Source organism: Salmo trutta, chromosome 34, assembly GCF_901001165.1.
Source record: "Salmo trutta chromosome 34, fSalTru1.1, whole genome shotgun sequence".
NCBI classification, from domain to species: domain Eukaryota; kingdom Metazoa; phylum Chordata; class Actinopteri; order Salmoniformes; family Salmonidae; genus Salmo; species Salmo trutta.
In genome coordinates this window covers 13,247,646-13,265,791 of record NC_042990.1, presented here as the reverse complement: position 1 = coordinate 13,265,791, position 18,146 = coordinate 13,247,646, and the positions used below count along the sequence as shown (strand labels likewise).

The following is an 18,146-nucleotide window of genomic DNA, read 5'->3' as shown; positions in this document are numbered from 1 at the left end:
GATAAAACTTTAGGATTTTATAACACATTTCATGCAATTCTATTTTTTGCAATGACTTATGCCATGTTAATGATATCGGAGTGACAAACAAAGTCAATGGGGGCCTTTGGAGGTCAGGGCCCTAGGGCACGTGCCCGATCGGTATTAGGCCATGATGACTACCAGTTTAGATAACTGGCTAGACTAAGGTCTCTATTGAATCTGTATCACTAATTATCTATTGAACCGACATCTGCAGTGTTTACCGTGAATGCAATCTCCGCTAACGCAGGAGAAATTTCAATCATGCTGTAATGCTGAATTTCTACAGTATGGATTGAATAAAGCCCTAACAAAAATTGTACTATTCTAACTCTCAACAAGTTGAGACCCCGACTGAGTTATTATTATTGTTTCGGGGTCCCCCTGGTGGCCGCTTATGCCGCTTATGCCTGTGTACAGGGTCCAACATGTAGCTGTAGTGCCCCCTGGCAGTGGAGTTGTAGTAACAAAAGTTGTATGGGTTAGGGTGTAGGGGTCAGTATACAGGGTCCAACATGTAGCTGTAGTGCCCCCTGGCAGTGGAATTGTAGTAACAAAAGTTGTATGGGTTAGGGTGTAGGGGTCAGTGTACAGGGTCCAACATGTAGCTGTAGTGCTTTGGAGTGGTGTCGGGGTTACAGGTCGTTGATGTAAATGAGAATGTATTCTCAGTCAACTCACCATTAAAATAAGGCTAAATACAACAAATAATAGAAAAATATAGGTTATAGTTGAAGGGATTCGGGTGTAGGGCAGGGGTCAGCATCAGGCGGCCCGTGAGATTTTTTGGGGCTTAAAAAAGAGATATGTTATCATGTCTCAGTGTAATCAAGGTATGAAATGATTGTTATTTTCAAATACAACCTATTTTTTGGGCTTAGTTGTGGTCAATTTGCACTGTGCAAATTCTTATAATTATGTTCTGATCCCCTGACCATCTGCTTGTTAGGGTGTACAGGGTCCAACATGTAGCTGTAGCGCCCCCTGGCTGTGGAGTTGTAGTAACAGAGGTTGTATGGGTTAGGGTGTAGGGGTCAGTGTACAGGGTCCAACATGTAGCTGTAGCGCCCCCTGGCTGTGGAGTTGTAGTAACAGCAGGAACTCTTCAGGCATGGCGTGCATGAAGTGACTTGGACCAACGTTGTCATAGTAATGATGTGGCAAAGTATTTTGGGATAGATCCAGAGGGAAGGGCCAGAAGCCGTACAGATGAACCTGACAAAGAGAGATCTAGACTTAGAAACAAACACACACAAACACACTTAATCTTAATCGCATCCTCTACTGCTTGTGGGTTCTCTGATGACTGTATAATCCGATGCGGGATGCATACTGTCGTTGAGGCCGGTGCAGCCATGGTCATATGTCTTCTCTGTCACTTCGCCAGGTGACATTCAGTCCTTTTTTCCTGAGCCAACGGCTCTCCATGATGGCAGAGGCTGCACCAGGTGGAACGGTCCACAGCAACAGTCCAGAGGGAGGCAGGGTTTATCCCACACTTCTTCAGTGAAGTCTTCAATTGGTCCTTTAGGCGCTTTTTCTGACCACCTGCAGAACGACGGCCCAGTTGTAGCTGTCTGTACAGCTGCTGTGAGGGTGGCTTGTAGAGCTTCTGGGGTGTGTCACAAAAGAACAATCATCCACGTGCTGAAGCTCAAGTACTCGTTCAGATTCCAGCTTTGTGGCAGCTCCTACTGGAGACCCAGTGCGGCTTTAGAAAGAACAGAAGCCCGGTGGACATTATCTTGCGTGGACGCCAACTGCAGGAAAAGTGCGGTGAACAGAAACAACACCTATTCGTGGGCTTTGTGGACCTCTCCAAAGCCTTCGACACAGTACACCGTGAAGTCCTTTGGAAGGCCCTTATGCAGCATGGCTACCCTGGGAAATGTGTGAACAGCCTGCATCAGTTCCATGAGGGGATGATGGCCAGAGTTACAGTTGGCGGTCAGGAGTCTGAACCTTTTTGGGGTAGGCACTAGTGTGAGGCAAGAGTGTGTGCTTGCGCCGGTCCTATTCAATGTTTTCCTCCTTTTCCTCCTGCACAAGGACATGGAAACTTCAGATTGGACGGGAACCTCTTCTGAGGCAACACACACACACACACACACACAAACCTGTTCACAGATCTCCAGAGCGGTGCTGGCCAGCATCATACCAGTAGAGAGCCGTGGGGCTCGTTGCCCGCGGCGACGCCAGAACTTGTCCAGCTTAAGCAGGTAGTCTGGGTGAAAGAACACCACTTTCTGTTGGGTGCAGGCCTTACGGAGGGCGTGGTACACCTGGGACAGAATAAAGACTGATTCGTGACATCATTACCATCTACCCTCCTCTCCCAGGATCAAAATGTCAGTTATCAATTTTGTTGTTCTTAAACATGCTAGTTATTGATGAAAATAATAGGCCCGGCCATTAACAGGTACATAGCATTGGGTCCTGTCGGGCCGGAGCCGGGTAGCAGGGCTCTACCTAGTCTGATCTCATGGTAGCAGCTCACCTTGAAGCAGGGGGAGGTCCCAAAACCAAAAGAGAAGGCGTGGAGAAGCAGATGGGCGTGGCCATAGACTGACATGACTTCCACCAGGGGTCCAGGGTTCCGCTGGAGGTCAGGGTATCTGAGGACAAGCGAGGGGAGGTGTTAGGAGATTCTCAAAAGGGGTCAAATTATTGGCACCCCTGTGAGGATTATCCCTTGTGAGGATAACGACACTGAGCCTTGGAGAAGGTGCAATTACAGCTGCACTGGGTAACTATGTGTGTACAGATGTTTTGTAGGGTCAGCTCTGACAAGAATGCAGATTTTTTTTCTAGATGTGAACACAATTTCCAAGAAACGCCTGGTCTCATGGGTAGTCGGCTGGGGATGACGTAGTATCAACATCCTCTCTGAACAGTCTAGGCTGTGGCAAATTTGAAACTGATAGTGGATGCAATAACAGCTCACAGACAAGATTGAAAAGAAGATAAATCGATTCCATTTTCCAATGTCTTCAGAACAGGCAAAATATGTATACACTGGGTATAATTCTTTGTTTTTACATTGAAATATAAAGTAATCATGCCGTTTGCCAGAAAGGTAGCAATGTTAGTTACATTGTCTTGTAATAACGTTGTAAGTACCGGTAATGTCTCTGCCTGGTAAAATATTAGATTGCTATCCAAGCTAGCTAACTTGGTAGCGACGTTAACTATCACACTCTGATGTCCTCACTACAGAAGGCAGCACAGGAAATCAACTTCTAAAGAAAGCCTTTAACAACATGGTGAACTGTTCTATCATTTACAGTCCAGCAGTTCTACCAAAAAGACATCTCCAAGTTCACAGAATGCTATATACCCAATCCAAAGACTCATGCACTTTACAACATACAATTGCTGCCATTTCACAACTGCACTATTCTATTTATTACCAAGTACCGTGCCTTCGGGAAGTATTCAGGCCCCATGATTTTTTCCACATTTAGTTAGGTTACAGCCTTATTCTAAAATTGATTAAATAAATAATCTCAGCAATTTACACACAATACTGCACAATGACAAAGTGAACACAGGTTTAGACATTTTTTGCTAATTTATTAAAGATAAAAAAACAGTAATAGCTTATTTACAGAAGTATTCAGACCCTTTGCTATGAGACTCGAAATTGAGCTCAGGTGCATCCTGTTTCCATTGATCATCCTTGATGTTTCTACAACTTGATTGGACATGATTTGGAAAAGCACACACCTGTCTATATAAAAAGGTCCCACAGTTGACAGTGCATGTCAGAGCAAAAACCAAGCAATGAGGTCGAAGGAATTGTCCTTAGACAGCCGAGACAGGATTGTGTCAAGGCACAGATCTGGGGAAGGGTTCACAAAACATTCCTGCAGCAGTCGCCTCCATCATTCTTAAATGGAAGTTTTTAATCACCAAGACTCTTCCTAGAGCTGACCGCCCAGCCAAACTGAGCAATCAGGGGAGAAGGGCCTTGGTCAGGGAGGTGACCACGAACCCAATGGTCACTCTGACAGAGCTCTAGAGTTCCTCTGTGGAGATGGTTGTCCTTCTGGAAGGATCTCCCATCTCTGCAGCACTCCACCAATCAGGCTTTTTTGTAGCCAGACGGAAGCCACTTCTCAGTAAAAGGGACATGACAGCCCACTTGGAGTTTGCCAAAAAGGCAGCTAAAGACTCTCAGACCATGAGAAACAAGATTCTCTGGTCTGATGAAACCAAAATTGAACTCTGTGACCAAGTATCACATCTGGAGGAAACCTGGCACCATCCCTATGGTGAAGCATGGTGGTGGCAGCATCATGCTGTAGGGATGTTTTTCAGCTGCAGGGACTGGGAGACTAGTCAGGATCGAGGGAAAGATGAACGAAGCAAAGTACAGAGGTATCTTGATGAAAATCTGCTCCAGAGTGCTCAAGACCTTAGACTCAGGCAAAGGTTCACCTTCCAAACTATAAAAATAAAGGAGGGTTGCACACTCCATATATATATAAAGCCCCAGTCATTTATTGGGTAAATCACCAACGTTCCAGCATCACTGTGCCTTCTTCAGGGTGAAGGTTCACCTTCCAACAGGACAACGACCCTAAGCACGCAGCCAAGACAACGCAGAAGTGGCTTCGGGACAAGTCTCTGAATATCCTTGAGTGGCCCAGCCAGAGCCTGGACTTGAAACTGCTCAAACATCTCTGGAGGGACCTGAAAATAGCCGTGCAGTGACGCTCCCCATCCAACCTGACAGAGCTTGAGAGGATATGCAGAAAATAAAGGGGGGAAAACTCCCCAAATACAGGTGTGCCAAGCTTGTAGCATCATAAACAAGAAGAATCAAGGCTGTAATTGCTCCCTAAGGTCCTTCAACAAAGTACTGAGTAAAAGGTCTGAATACTTATGCAAATGTGATCTTTTTTTGTACATTTGAAAGAAATTCAAAAAAACCGTTTTTTGATTTGTCATTGATTAAAAAAAAATATATAAAAAAATGTATCCATTGTAGAATAAGGCAGTAACGTAACAAAATGCTGAAATAGTAAAGGGGTCTGAATACTTTCTGAATGTACTATATATAGTGTGGCTGAGGTTCAGCCTCCTGAGGTTGAAGAAGTGCTGCTGCACCTGCTTCACCACACTTTCTGTGTGGTGGACCATTTCAGATTGTCAGTGATGTGTACGCCGAGGAACTTGAAGCTTTTCAACTTCTACTACTATTGCATGTTTTGGAATATTTTTTATTCTGTACAGAATTATTTATTTTCACTGTAATTTAGGTTAGCATTGTGAAGTAACTACAATGTTGCTCCATCCTCACTTTTATCCTATCACAGCCATTAAATTCTAACTGTTTTAAGTCACCATTGAACTCATGAGCGGTTTCCTTGCTCTCCGGCAACTGAGTTAGGAAGGGGGCCTCCCGAGTGGTGTAGCGGTCTAAGGCACTGCATCGCAGTGCTGAGGTGCCACTACAGCCTCGGGTTCGATCCGAAATCTGGTGGGAAAATCCAAACTGACAGGGAATTAGAATATAGTGGTTTTCAGGCAGTCTGGAGGCGCAATATTGTTACTGTTGAATCGTATTGGATGATCACTAGAGACTTAGAGATTTTAAACAGAAACAAAATAAAAAAGTTAATTATAACAGTTTTAATCATTTCTTTGTGGATTTTGATTAGTGCTTGGAGTTATTGTCTTGCTGGAAGATCCCCTTGTGGCCATGTGTCAGCCTCCTGGCAGAGGCAACTAGGTTCTTGGCTAAAATGTCCTGGTACTTGGAAAAGTTCATGATGCTGTTGACCTTAAGGGCCCCAGGGGCCTCCCAAGTGACGCAGCGGTCTACAGACCCGGGTTCAATCCCAGTCTGTGTCGCAGCTGGCCGTGACCGGGAGACCCATGAGGCGGCGCACAATTGGCCCAGCGTCGTCTGGGTTATGGGAGGGTTTGGCCAGCCGGAATGTCCTTGTCCCATCACGCTCTAGCGACTTTGGTTGCCAGCTGTACGGTGTTTCCTCCGACACATTGGTGCGGCTGGCTTCCGAGTTAAGCAAGCAGTGTGTCAAGAAGCAGTGCGGCTTGGCGGGGTCGTGTTTCGGAAGACGCATGGCTCTCGACCTTCGCCTCTCCCGAGTCCGTACGGGACTTGCAGTGATGGGACAAAACTGTAACTTCCAATTAGGGAGAAAAGGAGGTAAAAAGTACACAAGAAAAAAAAGAACAAAAAGAAAAAAAGGGCCCCAGGACCAGTGGAAGCAAAATATCCCCATAACATCAAAGATCCACTACCATATTTACTGTAGGTATGAGCTACTTTTCAACACCAAGCTCTATTTTTATGTCATCTGACCATAGCGCCGCTTGGAGTTTTTATAAAACAGCATTTGCTCTAGGATTGGAACCGGTGCTTCGGTCAGATGACATGAAAATAGAGCTCTTTGTCTGTATCTGATCATGTGTATTGATAGAGTATATACCTTTTATTGATCTGGGAAGGGTTGGCTGTTATGAGGTCTGTCTTCAATCCCACGTCACAACTCTTGTTGATAGGAGCCAGGTTAAACCTAACAACAACAACAATAACAACAATAAACAACTACGACAACACAACATTCACACCACATTACATCAACATTCACACCACATCAACAAAACAAATAACAACTGAATACCCCTACCTACATGTACATATTACCTCAACTAACCTGTACCTTCGTACAATGACTCGGTACCGGTTACCCCCTGTATATTGACTGGTTATTGTTATTTTAATGTTACTTTATATATAGTTCTTATTGTATACTTTTTGCTAATACACTGCTCAAAAAAATAAAGGGAACACTAAAATATCACATCCTAGATCTGAATGAATGAAATAATCTTATTAAATACTTTTTTCTTTACATAGTTGAATGTGCTGACATCAAAATCACAAAAATAAATCAATGGAAATCCAATTTATCAACCCATGGAGGTCTGGATTTGGAGTCACACTCAAAATTAAAGTGGAAAACCACACTACAGGCTCATCCAACTTTGATGTAATGTCCTTAAAACAAGTCAAAATGAGGCTCAGTAGTGTGTGTGGCCTCCACATGCCTGTATGACCTCCCTACAACGCCTGGGCATGCTCCTGATGAGGTGGCGGATGGTCTCCTGAGGGATCTCCTCCCAGACCTGGACTAAAGCATCCGCCAACTCCTGGACAGTCTGTGGTGCAATGTGGCGTTGGTGGATGGAGCGAGACATGATGTCCCAGATGTGCTCAATTGGATTCAGGTCTGGGGAAAGGGCGGGCCAGTCCATAGCATCAATGCCTTCCTCTTGCAGGAACTGCTGAAACACTCCAGCCACATGAGGTCTAGCATTGTCTTGCATTAGGAGGAACCCAGGGCCAACCGCACCAGCATATGGTCTCACAAGGGGTCTGAGGATCTCATCTCGGTACCTAATGGCAGTCAGGCTACCTCTGGCGAGCACATGGAGGGCTATGCGGCCCCCCAAAGAAATGCCACCCCACACCATGACTGACCCACCGCCAAACCGGTCATGCTGGAGGATGTTGCAGGCAGCAGAACGTTCTCCACGGCGTCTCCAGACTCTGTCACGTCTGTCACATGTGCTCAGTGTGAACCTTCTTTCATCTGTGAAGAGCACAGGGCGCCAGTGGCGAATTTGCCAATCTTGGTGTTCTCTGGCAAATGCCAAACGTCCTGCACGGTGTTGGGCTGTAAGCACAACCCCCACCTGTGGACGTCGGGCCCTCATACCACCCTCATGGAGTCTGTTTCTGACCGTTTGAGCAGACACATGCACATTTGTGGCCTGCTGGAGGTCATTTTGCTGGGCTCTGGCAGTGCTCCTCCTGCACCTCCTTGCACAAAGGCGGAGGTAGTGGTCCTGCTGCTGGGTTGTTGCCCTCCTACGGCCTCCTCCACGGCTCCTGATGTACTTACTCTCCTGTCTCCTGGTAGCACCTCCAGGCTCTGGACACTACGCTGACAGACACAGAAAACCTTCTTGCCACAGCTCGCATTGATGTGCCATCCTGGATGAGCTGCACTAGCTGAGCCAGTTGTGTGGGTTGTAGACTCCATCTCATGCTACCACTAGAGTGAACGCACCGCCAGCATTCAAAAGTGACCAAAACATCAGCAAGGAAGCATAGGAACTGAGAAGTGGTCTGTGGTCACCACCTGCAGAACCACTCCTTTATTGGGGGTGTCTTGCTAATTGCCTATAATTTCCACCTGTTGTCTATTCCATTTGCACAACAGCATGTGAAATTTATTGTCAGTGTTGCTTCCTAAGTGGACAGTTTGATTTCACAGAAGTGTGATTGACTTGGAGTTACATTGTGTTGTTTAAGTGTTCCCTTTATTTTTTTGAGCAGTGTATTTTGTTACATAAATAAAAAAAATAGAAAAACTCTACATTGTTGATTAAGGGCTTGTAAGTAAGGATTTCACGTTAAGGTCCTACACCTGTTGCATTCGGCGCATGTGACAAATTCATTTTGATTTCATTTGAGTTGAATAAGAGCACGATATACACACTTGTGATGGACTCAGAAAGAGGTGCCAGTTCCGATAGGATAAAACAACATTAGAAACATTCCCAGAATATCCACACAACGTTCACACAAGATTATAAACAACAGTAGTCACACATCACATCAACGTTTAACACTACACAACAGCACTACATTACAATAGTTAACTACCAAAAACATATTGATTGATCTATGTTTGCATGATTGATTGATTGATTGATTGTGTTGTTGCTGATACCTGATGACATAGTCAGCATTGTCTATTTCCGCTCCACAACTGCTGTTCTGCAGGATTCCTCCACTTCCCACCACGGCACAACGACTCAACGAGCCTTTACTCCAGGGTACGGTCTATACACACATACACACGTTTTGTTATTCTATCCTCAAGGGGGACATAACATTTATTTCCATTAAATATCCTACTTTCCCTAACCACTAACACTAACCCAAACCCTAAACCTAACTCCTAACCAATAACGACTAACCCCTTACCCATCCCCAAACCTTAAAATAACCTTTGTCCTCATGGGGATGTGGGAAATGTCCCAAGAGGGACAATTTTCCTGGTTTTACTAACCTTGTGGGACTTTTGGAGATTTTAGGTCCCCACAAGGATAGAAGAGCTAACCCATACAAACACCTGAGGCAGCATGTCCCATAGTGCTTGGTCCACCTTTCTCTTCCTCCACTTCTCTGCATCATAAGTCAGACTCTGGTTCTGATTGGTGTTCTGTCTGGTCACCATCAGCCTATCAGAAGCGTTACAGCATGACCACAACTCTGTCCTGGGAGGGAAGGACAGGAAGTTTGTTGGAGACGATCGCAAGACTGAGCAAGGTGTGTGTGAAAACTGTATCAGTGGCGGCTGGTGGGAGTGAGCTATAGGAGGACAGGCTCATAATGGCTGGAATGGAATAATTGGAACGGAGTCAAACGTGGTTTCCATGTGTTTGATACAGTTCTATTTATTCCATTCCAGCCATTACAATGAGCCTGTCCTCCTATAGCTCCTCCCACCAGGCTCCACTGGTGTGTATCTCACCTGTGTAGTTCTCTGTGTGTGAGGTTGAGTCTCCAAGGACAGTTCATTAGCCCTCTCACCTCCTGAGAGAATAGGGCAATGTCCACTCTGACACACACACACAAACACGCCAGGTCACTCCAATTCCAATGCAATATTCAACGTTCGTCCAGGTCCCCACGATGTCATGAGTTGCCTTTAATACCGGCCACTAGGGGCATCGGTGAGAACTTACTATCAAGTAGTCTTGCGTCATTGGCTCTGAGAATTGTGGGTTAATCCCAGTGGTAGGCATTCGTTTGTATTTTTTTTACCCTATCCCAAACCTTAACTATTCGGAATTAATTCCTAAACTTAACCTTCGAGTTGTTTCTGTTTTAACCCCAAACCTTAAAACCCTTTCCTGCAGTCAAATTACCAAATAGCCCTCTACTTTTTCATAATTTCAGTTATATTAACATTTTCTTTTTAAAGCTGCAAATCAAGTGTTTCTATGTGAAACAGTTTTGAGATATTTCAGTTTTCTGTGACGTGTAATATTGGGATGTAAACTCACAATTGAATACATACATCTGGGCCCATACCATGTGTGAGGTGTATACTTTTTGTTTCAAAGTAGATTTGTTTAAGATTACCAAGAAACACTATGTGACACTGATTTAGCCCACCCTAGTAAAAAGGTTACTTAATCAATCGGAATTAATTCCTAAACTTAACCGTCAAATTATGATGTTTAGACAAACGTAGAATACTGAATTCAAACCGTGTCAAACCGTGAGATCTTGTTACTCACACACACACAATGTAAATTGACATATAGATGGAGAACTTGTTGGATCAGGATGGATTGTCTGGTTGATCTGATCGGACTTTCCAGTAAAGAACATCTTACGTAGAATCTCTCACTCGGACCCCAGGAATATTAGCTGACATCGTGGTGTTAGCTAATGGGGATAAAAAAATGAATAATCAAATAATCAAAACCCCACTTACTTTTTCATAGTAGTCATGGTCACCAGTTTTTCTCGCAGTCTTCTGCACTGCAACTTCTTCTGGACAGAGTCCAAGAACCCATCTCTGCAACACACACATGCATGCATGCAAAAAAACACATTTATCATTTAGCCTCATCAGAGAATTGACCTATCACAGAAAGGCTTTATGACTAGATAAGGTTGTAAACTAGTCTATAAGGTTTAATATGAAAAGACAATTACACAGTACTCAGAAATCCGGCTCCGGGTAAGAGAGTGTGGTGTACAAAACTCCAATGGACATTCAACCATTTATTTTAACAGCAAAAAAAACATCCCAGCCCAGAGGGCAAAACACAGTCGAGAACTTAGAATGTATGGGTGTTTTTTTCATCAAGAACGCATTGGAAGAGTCCTCAGATGGTGGTCCAACAAAATAATGGCTGCAGTCCAAACTCAAAGTCGACAGCCCTAGGCCCTGAAATGACGTTTTACATCGTCACATCCGAGTATACCTTAAAATGTCCCTTGCCCAAGTGAGGGAGAGTGATGATCGGAGAGGCAACGTCCTTGGTGAAAATCTTGAAGTTGAGCTTAAACCTATTAATGTACCTAGAAAGCTAACATAGCTAGTTTGGTCATTTATTCCAATAAATTTCAGAATTCCCCCCCAAAATGTTTATGGATCTAGCTATGTTTTATAGGCCCCTCACTACAAGACTAAGCCAATTTTCCAAAGCTGAAATCAATGTCATCTATCTATCTATCTATATAAAAATGCAAGCTAGGTTCATAATTTTGTCTGACATGCCGAAAATGCAGCTGTGGCTGCGTTTCAAACACGTAAAAGACACACTTATCCACTTACCCTCGCCTTATGCCCTTGGGGGAATCCCCGTGGCCATCTTTGCCGTAGGTCCAAAGAATTAGCCAAGCAAGGGAAGTTAGCAACGTAAGCCCCTCAGCCCTCGTTTGTGATCGAGTGTGCGAGTGTACAATTCTGTTCACTCCGGGGCCTAAAACAGCCCATAATTCAATTGGTGATGATTGTACATCCGCTAAGAAAAGTCTGCCAAAACTTCAAATCCTTATAGAGTCAACATACAAGTGTAAGAAAAATGTAAATAAGTTACAAATTGTGCTACTAATGCACATGATGGCACAAACACTAAGCTATGAGACTTGAAAATGAGCTCAGGTGTATCCTGTTTCCATCGATCATCCTTGAGATGTTTCTACAACTTGATTGGAGTCCACCTGTGGTAAATTCAATTGATTGGACATGATTTGGAAAGGAACACACCTGTCTATATAAAAAGGTCCCACAGTTGACAGTGCATGTCAGAGCAAAAACCAAGCAATGAGGTCGAAGGAATTGTCCTTAGAGCTCCGAGACAGGATTGTGTCGAGGCACAGATCTGGGGAAGGGTACCAAAAAATGTCTACAGCATTGAAGGTCCCCAAGAACACAGTGGCCTCCATCATTCTTAAATGGAAGAAGTTTGGAGCCATCAAGACCCTTCCTAGAGCTGGCCACCCTGCCAAACTGAGCAATCAGGGGAGAAGGGCCTTGGTCAGGGAGGTGACCAAGAACCCAATGGTCACTCTGACAGCTCCAGAGTTCCTCTGTGGAGATGGGAGAACCTTCCAGAGGATATAAATCTCTGCAGCACTCCACCAATCAGGCCTTTATGGTAGAGTGGCCAGACGGAAGCCACTCTGCATGAAAAGGCACAACAGTCCACTTGGAGTTTGCAAAAAGGCAACTAAAGGACTCTCAGACCATGAGGAACAAAATTATCGGTCTGATGAAACCAAAATTGAACTCTTTGGAATGAATGTCAAGTGTCACATCTGGAGGAAACCTGGAACCATCCCTACTGTGAAGCATGGTGGTGGCAGCATCATGCTGTGGGGATATTTTTCAGCGGCAGGGACTGGGAGACTAGTCATGATCGAGGCAAAGATGAACAGAGCAAAGTACAGAGAGATCCTTGATGAAAACCTGCTCCAGAGTGCTCAGGACCTCAGACTGGGTTCACCTTCCAACAGGACAACAACCCTAAGCACACAGCCAAGACAATGCAGGAGTGGCTTCAGGACAAGTCTCTGAATGTTCTTGAGTGGCCCAGTCAGAGCCTGTACTTGAACCCAATCTAACATCTCTGGAGAGACTTAAATAGCTGTGCAGCAACACTCCCCATCCAACCTGACAGAGTTTGAGAGGAATGGGGAGAAACTCCCCAAAATTGCTGCCAAAGGTGCTTCAACAAAGTACTGAGTAAAGGGTTTGAATACTTATGTAAATGTCATATTTCAGCTTAACAATTTGCAAAAAGCTCTAAAAACATGTTTTTGCATTGTCATTATGGTGTTTTGTGTGTAGACTGATGATAAAAACACAACTGTGGGTCGAATGAGTGACGAATTTCCGGACAAGGGCGGTACATTTAAAATTCATTCATTCTTCCCTCGCCCAGCAAGTGTCAACACATCATAAGTGTCCACTTAATTTGGGGGCTGAGGGTGTGTCTTTTACGTGTTTGGAATGCAGCGGGTGTCGAGTTTGACACCTGACTACAGTTTGCATTGAATTGTGGGTCATATCGACCCCACAAGTGAACAAAGTTCTTCACTCGCTCCCTCGAGCTAAATCGAGGGCCGAGCCGGGCAACGTTTATGAATTGGACAATGATGGCAATAACACTGCATCCGGTTTCGACAGGGATTCCCCCAAGCAATTTTTTTTAAATGTAGGTCTACAAAATATATATTATATAATTCAAGGATTATGTTTAAAATGTCCATAGAAGTGTGGTTAATTTGTATACATTTTACGGTTTCCAAAATATATTGTTCAAAACAAGCTGTTCAGTTACCTACTGCTCTGCCTTCAGCGGCTCCAGGCGTTTGGCCTTTCGCTCAGTGCTTGGATTGCATAGCCAGCTATTACATTGCTTGCTATAGGGGTGACTGCAGCAATGAGATTGCAGCATTTCAACGTATTTTCACAGCACGAAATAAAATGGACCTTCCTGGTGGGTGTTGAAATGAACACCCAGGTCTTCTAGGTCTGCTTTATCAGGTACTGAACAGATGGCGCTAAAGAGGAAATTGCAATGAACTTGTAAATACAATCATTACAGTCATTAGTATCCTGGGACCTGAACATCTACTAACAGTCAAAAGTACAGAGGGATACAATTGTTAGGACATTCTCACGGATCTGGTAGGACAAAAACACCATGGCGAGCTCATCATGCTTGTGACATTATGCTAGGTAGCTATCCCCAGTTAGATCATTTGTGCTCACTTGTTCACATTTTCCCTGTGTTTGTGTCACGATGCACTTGGGACCTGGCTGCGCGCTGCTCATTCTAAAAAATATTACTTTTGGTAGGCTAATCAAAAACAGTGGCAGCATGTGCAGCAGTTGTGGTCCTGTTTTTACACGCAAAAGTGAAATTGGTGTATTTATGCAGTTGTTCAAAATGCACAGATCCCTTTACCGGTTGTTTCTTTGGGAAGATGTATAATTTGAAAACTTGGGTTAATAATTCTGTAATGCTGCTTTGTTGACTATAGAACCAGGTCAACAAGGCGGTCATGTGTAGCAATGTACAGGTCCTTGTATGAACAGCAACTATTCACAACATGGGCAACAGACTCCATTACTTTTCAATCATGTAAAATACTAAATGGGTCATGGTTTGCAGGGTAACACACACACACACACACAAATTGTTTTACAAACCAACTTCCCCTCTGGAATAAATAAAGTACACACACACAAATGAATTTCCAGGTGAACGTAAAGCTCACTGGGCAAAAACTGGTTGAATCAACGTTGTTTGCACGTCATTTCAACAAAAATGCAATGTGATGACACTGAATCAATGTGGAAAACAGATTTGCAAAAAGTCATCAACATCAGGGAATTGTCTTTTTTTCACACAACTTTTAACCTAAATCTAATGGCATGTTGATTTGTTTGGTTGATTTCACGTTAGTTGACAACTCATCCAAATGTAAATCTAGATGTTGAACTGACTTCTCTGCCCAGTGGGAGGAGAGCGGACATTGGTGAAGTCAATCAAAGCTCTATCTGGTTTATTACAAGTTGCAACAGGGAGACACCACCAGCACAACATTTTTTTGTAACATTTTAAATGTAACCTTTATTTAACTAGGCAAGTCAGTTAAGAACAAATTCTAATTTACAATGACAGCCTACCCCAGCCAAACCTGGACGACGCTGGGCCAATTGTGCGCCGCCCTATGGAACTCCCAATCACGGCCAGATGTGATGCAGCCAGAAGCAGAAAAAAATTCTAACTGGCCTCTTGGAGACAGGCCCTTCATATCCAAATTAGACAGCACAAAATATTCTGTAAACACCAGCCCGGGAGGCTTGTGTGAAACCCAAATAAAAAATGATAGTGACTTTGTCAGCTGCAACAGAATCACACAGTGTTCACAGAATGTTGTTATCAATACAACGTAATAGTGAATAATCATTGTATCCTCGGTCCTTTTACATCCAGTCTGGCGTCAAACATTATCAACAGATACGAGAATAATTCATAACATTCAGCTTCAAATCTAGTGACCATGAACACGCACCTTGAGTGGCACAAACAGAACACTGGAAATTGTGTATTACAGAAAGTCCAAATATGCTAAACATTGTGTTGATCACTAAACTACACTGAACAAATGAGCTGAAATAAGAGACCCCAGAAATGTTCCATACACACAAAAAGCTTATTTCTCTCCAATTTTGTGCACAAATGTTTACATTCCTGTCAGTGAGCATTTCTCCTTTGCCAAGATAATCCATCCACCTGACAGGTGTAGCATATCAAGAAGCTGATTAAACAGCATGATCATTACACAGGTGCACCTTGTGCTGGGGACAATAAAAGGCCACTCTAAAATGTGCAGTTTTATCACACACCACAATGCCATTGATGTCAAGTTGAGGGAGAATGCAATTGGCACGCTGACTGCAGGAATGTCCACCTGAGCTGTTTCCGGATAATTGAATGTTAATTTCTCTACCATAAGCCGCCTCCAACGTCATTTTAGAGAATTTGGCAGTACATCCAACTGGCCTCACAACCGCAAGCCACGTGTATGGCGTTGTGTGGGCGAGCGGTTTGCTGATGTCAATGTTGTGAACAGAGTGCACCATGGTGGCAGTGGGGTTATGGTATAGGCAGGCATAAGCTACGGACAACGAACAGAAATACATTTTATCGACGGCAACTTGAATGCAGAGATACCGTGATGAGATCCTGAAGCCCATTGTCGTGCCTTTCATCCTCCAACATCACCTCATGTCGCAGCATGATAAGGCCTCATGTCGCAAGGATTTGTACACAATTCCTGGACGCTAAAAATGGCCCAGTTCTTCCGTGGCCTGCATACTCACCAGACATATCACCCATTAAGCATGTTGGTAGATGAGTAGGACAACCTTCCACAGGCCACAATCAACAGCCTGATCAAGTCTTTGCGAAGGAGATGTGTTGCGCTGTATGAGGCGAATGGTGGTTTCACCAGATACTGACTGGCTTTCTGATCCAAGCCTCACCCCCAAAGGTAATCTGTGACCAACAGATGCATATCTGTATTCCCAGTCATGTGAAATCCATTGATTAGGACCTAATGAATTTGTTTCAATTGACTGATTTTCTTATATGAACTGTAACTCTGTAAAATCTTTGAAATTGTTGTGCTTTTATTTTTGTTCAGTATAAATACCTCTTAAAATTTCTCCATTACACACACACACACACTTTTGGGAACCTGAGTGGCACAGCAGTCTAAGGCAGTGCTAGAGGAGTCACTACAGTCCCGTGTTCGATCCCGGGCTGTATCACAACCGGCCGCGATCGGGAGTCCCATTGGGCGGTGCACAATGGGCCCAGCGTCGTCAGGGTTAGGGGAGGGTTTGGCCGGGGTAGGCCGTCTTTGTAAATAAGAATGTTCTTAACTGACTTGACTAGTTAAATAAAGATTACATTAAAAAAAATACAAACGTACCTTTGGTGTTGGTAGTAGTCTAAGAGCGTAATAGACAGGAGAGTTCCAGAGCAGACCAGAATGAATAGAATCAGGTAACGCATCGTTACAACAGGTCACAGACTGAATGACACTCTCCATCAGGGAGGAATAGAGGGAGGAATAGAGGGAGGGAAGAGCAGCCTGGGTCTCCTAGACTATACGTAACATAGTAAACATAATTCCGGGACACTTAAATGATTATAATATGTTATGTTTGGTATGGTTACATAAGACAGAAGGTTACTTAAGTCAAATACGAAAGTAGGGTGGTTGGTCGGGCTGGATGGGTTGGCAGATAACGTGATCGTTTACCAACCCAATTAGCAACTTTGCAACTACTTACCAGCTACTTTGCAACTACTTAGCATGTTAGCCTACTTTAACCTTACGCCTAACCCCTTGACTAGCTAACGTTAGCCACCTAGCTAACGTTAGCCACAACAAATTAAAACCCATAACATATTCCATGTTTTGCAAATTTGTAACATATTGTGTGAACTGACATTTGTACCATATTGTACAAATTGCTATTCGTAATGAATATGAACTGTAATTCGTAACATATCTTACGAAATAGATGGTGGACATTCACAAATTAATACATACCATACAAAAGGTAACAAATTATACTAATTGGAATGTACCGGATTTAGATGTACTATTTTACGTTTACCCCTGACTCCAGGTTGGGAGGAGAGGAGAGGAGGAGTTGGAGGGGAAGGAGGAGAGGTGTGTGTGTGTGTATAGAGTACCACAGATTGAGTCATAATACCAATAAAACCTAGCGGTCAAACAGGGAAATGGTTTCAATGGTTTCAATCGTTTTTCCACCATTCATTTTTCCCATAGGGGATTTTAATAACACTAAAAATAAGGGCTGTGTTTCGTGTAGGCTTACCCTGGCGTGATGTTTTGATAACCATGTAAATCTCTCTAGTACAGGGTGTCTTATCAATATATTTGCTTGTATTTCTGTTTGCAGCGTCCAAACCGTTTGGGCTAGAGTTGAATGGTGGGAACCCCGTTACCGAGATTTAAATCGGCCAAAAGTATGTGGGCACCAGCTCCTCAAACATCTCATTCCAAAATCATGGGCATTAATATGGAGTTGGTCCCCCTCTTTGCTGCTATAACAGCCTCCACTCTTCTGGGAAGGCTATCCACTAGATGTTGGAACATTGTTGCCGGGACTTGCTTGCATTCAGCCATAAGAGCATTAGTGAGGCCAGAGGTCAGGGCTCTGTGCAGGCCAGTCAAGTTCTTCCACACCAATCTTGACAAACCATTTCTGTATCATGGACCATCGCTTTGTGCACGGGGGCATTGTCATGATGAAACAGGAAAGGGCCTTCCCCAAACACAAAGTTGGAAGCACAGAATCATCTAGAATGTCAATGTATGTTAAGCGTTAAGATTTCCTTCACTGCATCTAAGCATGAAAAACAGCTCCAGACAATTATTCCTCCTCCACCAAACGTTACAGTTGGCACTAGGCATTCGGGCAGGTAGCGTTCTTCTGGCA

General features: G+C 43.8%; 1 protein-coding gene across 1 annotated transcript; it reads right to left on the bottom strand.

The window, feature by feature from the left end:
• Positions 1 to 703: 703 nt before the first annotated feature.
• On the bottom strand, positions 704 to 16,686 carry LOC115173630 (alpha-2,8-sialyltransferase 8F-like). The gene is made up of 9 exons (XM_029731915.1): positions 16,604 to 16,686; positions 10,575 to 10,658; positions 9,603 to 9,689; positions 9,201 to 9,345; positions 8,796 to 8,908; positions 6,483 to 6,569; positions 2,519 to 2,636; positions 2,139 to 2,303; positions 704 to 1,236 (listed from the first exon to the last, which is right to left on the bottom strand). The coding sequence occupies exons 1-9, from the start codon at positions 16,684 to 16,686 to the stop codon at positions 1,042 to 1,044; spliced, it is 1,077 nt and encodes a 358-aa protein (XP_029587775.1). The 3' UTR covers positions 704 to 1,041.
• Between the last annotated feature and the right edge of the window lie 1,460 nt (positions 16,687 to 18,146).